Source organism: Leptinotarsa decemlineata, unplaced genomic scaffold (assembly GCF_025532065.1).
Source record: "Leptinotarsa decemlineata unplaced genomic scaffold, Ldec_3_MD MMD2_tig00000199_RagTag_RagTag, whole genome shotgun sequence".
Classification (NCBI taxonomy): Eukaryota; Metazoa; Arthropoda; class Insecta; order Coleoptera; family Chrysomelidae; genus Leptinotarsa; species Leptinotarsa decemlineata.
In genome coordinates this window covers 10,723,053-10,731,949 of record NW_027412544.1, presented here as the reverse complement: position 1 = coordinate 10,731,949, position 8,897 = coordinate 10,723,053, and the positions used below count along the sequence as shown (strand labels likewise).

The following is an 8,897-nucleotide window of genomic DNA, read 5'->3' as shown; positions in this document are numbered from 1 at the left end:
CTGATGGTTTTACAGCATTAGCTGGGTTAGCTGTTTTTTCTGTTGGGTATCTGCCACACGTACCTACAAAGTCGTAGGTCTGCATGAGAGGAAAGGGGCAACCTTGAGCATGTCATAATACACCTCTCCGGAATATTAATCATATATATATATATATATATATATATATATATATATATATATATATATATATAAAAACAGAAGTTAATATCGGACATAGCACTCAAGAAAGTGGCAAACCATAGACACGTGTTTCGGGCTTTTTGGCCCATCATCAGTATGGTGCAGCCAAGTGTAACACTTGGCTGAAAGGTTTAAAAGGTGAATGAATGTAAAAAAAGTCAAATAACAATAATGATAATAATAATAGAACTTAAGAACGGCTGGACCAATTTTTATGATTTTTGTCTTTTTAGATATGTCTTCTTCTGAAATAGGATGATAAGTATTGAAATAGATATTTTATCAATAATAATAATAAAAGGAATCAAGAACAGCTGGACCAATTTTTGTGATTTTTGACTTTTTGGATTTGTCTTTGTTGAGATTAGAATAAGTATTGAAAATGATATTTCATCAATAAAAATAACAATGATAATAAAAGAACTCAAGAACGGCTAGACCATATTAGCATATTCAATAAATACAGAAAATTTATAATTCCACACTTAGCACATCAAATTTGTAGGTACTTCATAATAAAGTATGAAGAACCTCAAATGGAGGAAACAAGGAGTAAATGTAGGGTTTTATGAAATCATAATCAGTCAATCTACAAAAATGTATTAATTGTATTTACAATCAGTGCTCCTCAGCACTATTTCAGATATTGATTATGCATTGATTATGTACCAACTCCATAGTTAGGATAAGTGTTGTAGCATTCCACGTTGAATGTTGAAACTATTATATTTAACAAAATATTCTTGATGTCTAACATGAGTAAAAAAATATGTACTTTTAGTCATGGGTATGAAAATATGCTCATCTAAAATCTAAAGATTAAAAATTAAGATGTATTCTAGTAAGCATAAAGCATTAAGGAAGTATTGTATTTAAGAACAAGGTTTCGTAAAAGAAATGATACTTTACAAAAGAAATAATGAATCTTATATTTTTCAAACAAGTAATGTGAAAATATATAAATCATGTTTAGAGTCAAGAATTGACTTAACAAAAAAGTAACCTGGGATCATATAGAGTATCTGATCATTTTTCGAATACACAAATATTTTAAGGATTGACATTATCTAATGTAAATTAAGAAGGAAACAGTTGATACTCACATTGATGGCAATACAATGAATTAATAATGATTAATTTTTTTAAAGGGGACAAACTCATTACCAGTTTAGTTATGGACCATAAGTGGAATTTTCTTTGATAACTTGTAAATTTATAGTTTATTTGATCTTAAACTAATATTAAGGTCACACTCTTGAGAAGCAACATTTATTAGAAGTCGTTAACGTGGTGAATTCCTACTTTGGAATGATGAGTGTTTACTGCTTCTGGTCTGATCCATGCTAAAAATCGCACTTAGAGAGGAACAACCTCCTTAATCATTAGCACACACAAATTTCGACTCTATGTATTGTCGTTCATATGTGAAAAACTGGAATGTTATTACCCATCAAATATTACATGGAGATACATTTTCAGTTTATAGTTGTCACCGATCACTTGTGACTATGCTTCATGGTTCTGCTTGTCAATCACTCACCTCTTTATTTCATATCATCAATATAAGCTTGTAAATATGGTAAAATCCAAAGGCCAATGATGACCTACTTTTTTGCAAGGAGGTTAATGTACAAGTATAAAATTGATTGAAAAATTAACTTTGCCCCTATACAGAATTCATACATTGATCATATGTTTCACCATAATTATGCTCTTGCTTGGTAAACCTGCCAAAAACGATATTTTTCACATCTGGTGTACTGAAAAAAAGTACCAGGAACAATATTTTTCATATCTGGTGTACTTAACATTGAAAAAAGTCAGACTCATACTATGCCAGAGGTCTTATTACAAATTGAACCAGTGAATACAATTTTTAAAATATTACTGGAGTATTTCGATCACCAAGTGATCATCTTCAAGAGGAAGATTAAACAGTTTAATCTTCCTCTTGAAGATGATCACTTGGTGATCATTGGTGTTGGAATAAAACTCCAGTGATATTAATTACTACACCAAAGGTTGCAAAGAGTGCCTCACAAGAATAAAATTTTTGTTTGACCGATTGCTCTCTGTAATTTATTTACTTTGTCTCAGAATAATAAATTATATATTTAAATTCAAAAGAAACAATTATTTATAAATACTACTTTCCTGGAATTTTATCACCCTTAATAATTAATTAAATGAAGATATATACCATTTAACGCTGGAGTGGGAAATCTACTGATGCATGGTTTCTAGCACTATTTTTCGTTTTTTCATTTCAAGATCTATAGGTTACTTTTTGATAATTCAATTCATGTGTATGTGATATGAGGATGGTTGCATTTTAAATTGAAGATGGTCATTTGAATTTTCCACTCTAAATAACATATTTTCAACATATCAAAATTTTACAGTGAACCTAACATGAATGAAAATTCAGAGATTCCAACAATTTGTTCAGATGCTTCAATATCCGATTACACTTTTTTCCATTTTAAAAATAAATAAAACAATTAAAGAAATAAGATGATATGAGTTTTTCAATGTAAATTTTTGGCAAGCAAACATATCAATATTGACCTGAAAAAAACCTTTAATTTTACACAAACATTTCGCACCCTGTTTAACCAAATTTATTTGAATAATTGTATGGTACCCTCCAATTATAACGATAACAGACTAGAAATGCTATAGTTGTTTGAAAAATGTTTATTCCATACTAAAAAATAATGAATGCTTATCATAAGCACAGCCACAGTGAAAAAATAATTGGAGAGTAACATAGTTGATATGAAAAGTTCCATAAAATGTAGTTGAAGAATAGATTGAATTACCGAAAATTTATAAAAAAAACTATATGTATAGAAATAACACAAACTATAACTAAAATATATTTCACACAAACAAAAACGAACCCTTGTTGATGCTGAGAAACTTGTAGTGAAACATATCAGTAAGTATTCAGTTAAAAAAAGTATTAGCAAATCAAATCATAACTACTAATTTCATTGGGAAGAGACAAAAATATGTATACAAATTTTTTATCCCAATCAAGTTAATGGCTATTTGCAATCAACCAAAGTTGGATACATTTATTTTACTCAACTCTCATTTTCTACGATTACCATTATTTGATCAAAGGAATAATTTTCGTTACAACAAATTTCCTGAAAATATGAATATCTTTGATCCACATTTGAAACATACATATCTTGATCCCAAAATTAGCTGACTATTTGATAATTGTATTTCTATTTTTATAAATACTCTCTGAAGACAATTCGAGAACTGAAGGATGAATTCATAATATGTTGGTCTTTTTGGTATGAATCAATTCAAATGAAAGAGTACGTTGAGTGAATTTTTTCCTACATAAAATTCATAGTGTGGAAATTTTTAAACTATTATATTGGATTTGTCCTGAAGTTGAAAATTAAAATATTTATCAGTTACACAAAACTTCAGTTTCCTTCCATTTTGGAGTGCAAACAAAAACCTAACATTTTTTCCACATATACTCAGACTTTACCTTCGATCTATTGAAATCAAAGGAATTGTATTGATAAGCTTCATAAATCAATTTTTTCAGAATTTTTGTGTTAGTCTGAATTCTCTTCTCCTACTTCACAAGAATAAGAGTGTTTCAAAAACTATTGAAGAGAGCACATGCATATTACCTTCGAAAATAGCAATTCTTTCATTTTCTTCAGATCAAGCATCATCAGGAAAAAACTTCAGTGAAGGGCATCTTCAAAATAAATATCTTGATATAAAAGTAAGTGGAATTGTAAATCACTTCAACAGTTGTGTGAATAACAAATATTTCATAAATAAACTGAATAACTAGATAATAACTTAAAAAAATCATCCAATGTATTACTTTCCCACGAAGAATAAGAATCCATAGAGATACAGGCAAATTAAATGCACTAAAGGCATGATCAACTTCTATTTCTACAGTAACCAAATTCATCGTGCTTCTTTTGCTGTCAATTTATCAATTAATTCCTGTAAGGGTGCCAGTTCTCTTCTTTCTATGAGATTGAATTCCTAAAAATTAACCTAATGTCAATACAATTTTCAACATAGTGAAATAAAGAACTCAATGTTAGTACTGAATAAATATAAAATGTATTATACTAAAACATTGTTCTCTCTAATACAGTTTGAAAAGAAGTCTACCATGAGTTGGATAGACAATTTCAAATAGTTTATATACCCTTTCTGCATGAATTAGGTGTTCAAATAAGGCGGTTGAAGTCTTCTCGGGTCTCCCGTATTTTTTTTTGGCGAAATCATATTTTTCTGTACTGGGAACAAAGCATTTTGATTTTGAGTCATATACATTCAACAGATAAAATATTTTAATACTTCCTGAAAGTCATATATACAATGGTCGAATGATGAACTTTGAACAAACAAATAAAATTTTAATAAACAATATGGTTATATATTTTGCAAAATATACATCCTTACAGGTTTCTTAAAAAAACGGTAATTTCCTATACACACCATTTTTTTAAATTGATCCTGCTATTGATATTTCAGAAATTGTGGGACATGGTTTGTTATATCACAATGTTATATTGGGATGACAATGAAAACATTTTTTTCAGAATGCAACTATCAATGGCTGTTTTTCAGACATTCGCAAGAAACTAAATTTATTGAATTTCTTTTGTTAGCTCCACCACTCCCATTTCAAAGGATATGTAAATTGACCAAAAGAAGGTTTTATGCTGATTCATGTTTATTATAATCTGGTATAAACTAGATTTTGTCTGTGATGTTTCGGTCACTGGATTCTATCAATTATTTTTTCAATAAAGTCATCTGGTTTTTTTCATGAGTTTTGGTAGCCAGTATCATAACTAATTCAGCAATTTATCATGCATTTCTCAATGCTTTTCTCAGGACAGACAGACATGGGCAATTCCTTGTCAGAAATATTTCAAAAAGTAGAGATTTATAGTCTTTTCATGTAAAATCGGAAGACTTTTATACATTATTAAAATGTCTCTCTGAAACTGCTGTTTTTTTCGCAAACAACAAATACAAATTGTATTAGTTTGAAAATGTCCATATACGACAAAACTGCAGTAACATAGTTACAAATAGAAGTGGAAAAAAATAGAAAATTTCATTTAATAATACAATTTCAGTAATACAAATTGTATTTGTTTGAAAATGTTGTGGTCTATAGTTACTGAAAGTGGTCCGATAGTTACTGAAAGAGTTAAAAAACAGAAAGTTTAATTTCTCATTTTTCATATCTATGATCATACCACAGTTGGAACTTTCTTGCAAATTTAAAACTTTGCAGTTCATAAGCTAAGACCTCTAAAATACATGAAAGTTTTTTCGTCAAAATGGATCAGAAAATTTCCTGAACTATTAACATGTCGTTAAGAAACGCCCTGAATATGTTGAAAATCTGATCAAGTAAATAGATAAGTCAAAATTTGTGTCAAAACTATCAAATGATATGTCACAATGTACAATAATTTGAAGAATATATGAAATTATAAATTAATCTAGATAGAAAGATAACGAATATATCAGTCGATATCTCAGCAGTAAAATATTAGTAAAAAAATCTCAGAACAAACATATTGACAGAAAAAAAATCGAATTCAGAAACAGCGTTTTATGTATTTCCCTCGTTGATCGCCGTACATACTGTAGTTGAGTGTTGCTCGTATTGTATCATCTACATTATTAATCTGATTGTTTCGTTCGATTTTTGACATTATTCAAGACATGCTCCTTCTTCCTATTATTATTCTTGAGAATTTTTTTTACTGAGGTGTTTTTGTCAGAGATAAAAATGAAATAATATGAATAAGGTAGTTGTAAAAAAATACATTTGAAATGATAGATATCTGTTAAGGACTGTTCATAGTTTTTCAGGTGATTTTATTATTCTTGAATTTTGTGGAATCAACCTTTTTTGGGTATATTTCGAAGTTCATTTTGAAAATTTTTGTGAAAGACCACATATAACAGAGATGAAAGATGTGATTAATTTTTATTTTCATCAAAATATGAAGTGGTTCAATAGGAAACTAACCTGGACAAAAAATATGAAATGTTTAAAAGAAGTATTCAAATGTGCCTCTTCTCCTAATTGCACAACTTCACTAAAATGTTGATGATAAATATGTGCATAAACTCTAAAGAGCCTCTTTAGAATAGTTTTCGCAATAGACTGAAAGTTTTTTGGAAAAGGAACACCTGCAAAAAATAATATTAATGCAATAAGGTAACACACTTTTTTATATGCTCAAATACCTATCTTGGATGGGAATAAGGTTTCATCATCTAGCTGATCTTGTACCCAGGTCATTAAATAGTCTATATATTTAGGTGCTGAACATTTGATTGGTTTCTTCACAGTGTGTCCATCTGCCCAGTGATATTCATATTTTGGACCGGCTGACATTATAGGACAACTATCTTCTGTGCAAAATTCCGTTATTGTCCCATACAGCATGTTTATTTGGTTGAAGAAGTCAACAGCTTTAATAAAATATGTAATGATATATGTATAAATATATTAATTTTGAATGATGCAACTAATTTTCCTTTATTTTCAGTATTTTAATATTAATGTAAGTCACAAAAAGGATTTGAAGCTTTATAACTTCTATTTAATTATGTGCGAGCGCTTTTGACAGCTGGTCGTGCTATCATCATCTAGGCTCTACTCAAACTGAACGTGTCATCCTGTTCTATATCATTTTATACGGTCCGAATGCCTGGAGTACCTGCATTGAGGCGTTCGGACCGTATAAAAGGACATACAACAAGATAAAACGTTCAGTTTGACTAGAGCCTAGATGATGACAGCACGACCAGCTGTCGAAAGCGCTCGCAGATAATTGAATAGAAGTTATAAAGCTTCAAATCCTTTTTGTGACTTACATTAATATTAAAATATATTAATATACACTGTCAGATTGAAGAGCAATAATTGAAATTTGATTCATAAGCAGCAACTTGAGATTTAATAATATTTGAATCAATTTAGTGCAAAAATGGCCAGTTGGCAAATTTATTGGGAATCTAAATGACTGGAGAAGTTTAAAACTACAGTGCTGCAGTATTACACTGTATGACTGCATGATCGGTAAGTTTACATAGATATTGATGAAAAACTTACTTATAATGATAAACTATAAAAAAGTGAATTTGAGACAATAGAAACCATGAACATTTATTTTGTTTTGATGTGGTTGAAACACTTTCTTGGTGTTAGAGTCTACATTGTCTAAAAAGTCTTACAGATTCAAATCTGTGGGAAAAAATGAAATAAAACATGAATGAAATATCAAAAAATAAATGAAACTAAAAATAACAGAATAAACAATTTTGCACAAGTTAGATAAAAAGAAATTAAGATCAATGTTGAGAAAAATAAATAAAGAATGAGTATAAAATTCAAAATCATAAGAAAGCTGAATAAAAAAATAATAAAAAAATGTAGATGAAAAAAATGCAGAAATTCAAAAATATAAAAAAAAAAATTTCAAACGGAGTTACTTCATGATGTTTCGATTGTTCGTACCACAATTGTTTTCAGGTGATAACTGTAAAGAATGAAAAACCAGCGTGAGTCGTTAAAACAAATATTCAGCATATTCTTGATAAAAAGTTAGGCTCATCACTTCCTAAGCAGAATTGATGGAAGTTACTATGCTTTGTTACTGTATATATACTTTGACTGTATATATACATTAGGTACATCCACTTTTAACATCCGACAATCCATATTGGTTTGCATAATTTTAATTAATTATCATGACCTCTTGCTCATTTTAAGCAGTTAGGATTTATGTACTATTATATTTGGAAGCTTTGTCTTCTTATTCTTCAGATAATAAAGCATGCTTTGATTTGATTTGGTATATGTGGATAGACAGGTTGAATGGATATTTGTTCAATTCTTGTCAATAATTGTTGAGAAGTATTTACAATAGAGTGAGTTGAAAAGTAATGTGGTTGGATATGTAATCCATAATGTTCCTCAATCAATGATAATATGTTTATTTTCAGAATGAATATTCGAGTATCCCGATTTGATACTTAATTTTGATGAGAAAAATACATTAAACTCACTGTTCACAGCTACCCATTCATTGAGATCTTCTCCTTCAGGAAGCATAACAGCTAATCGTAAGTTACCAGAGCCCAGTGTCGCAGCAGCATGTTTCATTAACTCATACTGATGGGTCCCTTCAGGTATATTCTTTTTTGGCTTGAATGTTTTTGAAGAACGGCTTCCACTGTACGAGATATTTAGGAAAGTTATTTCCAGAATGAAAGGTTGTTATAAATAGGCATGATAGTGAAAAGTAATGAGCATGAATACTTACAAAAGGAAGCTCATCTTAACTTATTCTAAATAGTGCACAACAGTATATTCAAACTTGAGTATTTCGTGAAATATACAATCAATTTTTATGACAATAAAGCAATGACCTTAGAAAAAGATTTTAGTCACCAATCATCACCCATATATGTAAAAAATATTACCAATTCTACCAACACAGACTAAAAATAAAAATCCCCATAATCTTCTTTTTACCAGGTTTGTTCTATATTTCGGTAACAAAGAGTTTTCATAAAAATTGATTTATTACAAATATTGTTTTATCCGAAGTTTGAAATATAAAACCAAAGTTAGTTTCTAGTTGATCGTTGTCTGACATACGAATTACTTCAGT

General features: G+C 29.3%; 1 protein-coding gene and 1 long non-coding RNA gene across 2 annotated transcripts; one reads left to right on the top strand and one right to left on the bottom strand.

Moving 5' to 3' along the window:
- Positions 1–767: 767 nt before the first annotated feature.
- mats (MOB kinase activator-like 1) lies at positions 768–8,706 on the bottom strand. Its single transcript, XM_023166610.2, has 5 exons — positions 8,547–8,706; positions 8,290–8,456; positions 6,463–6,690; positions 6,242–6,405; positions 768–4,221 (listed from the first exon to the last, which is right to left on the bottom strand). Exons 1-5 carry the CDS (start codon positions 8,558–8,560, stop codon positions 4,141–4,143), a joined length of 654 nt encoding a protein of 217 aa, XP_023022378.1. The 5' UTR covers positions 8,561–8,706; the 3' UTR covers positions 768–4,140.
- Positions 8,082–8,456, top strand: LOC111510680 (uncharacterized). Its single transcript, XR_002722813.2, has 2 exons — positions 8,082–8,163; positions 8,227–8,456. It is a non-coding gene; the product is annotated as an uncharacterized lncRNA (long non-coding RNA).
- Positions 8,707–8,897: the final 191 nt, after the last annotated feature.

Coding starts and splice junctions, on each gene's coding strand:
- mats (XM_023166610.2), bottom strand. Junction 6,406..6,462: donor CTTATTCCCATCCAAGATAG/GTATTTGAGCAT, acceptor TATTTTTTGCAG/GTGTTCCTTTTCCAAAAAAC. Junction 4,222..6,241: donor ATTTCATATTTTTTGTCCAG/GTTAGTTTCCTA, acceptor GTTAATTTTTAG/GAATTCAATCTCATAGAAAG.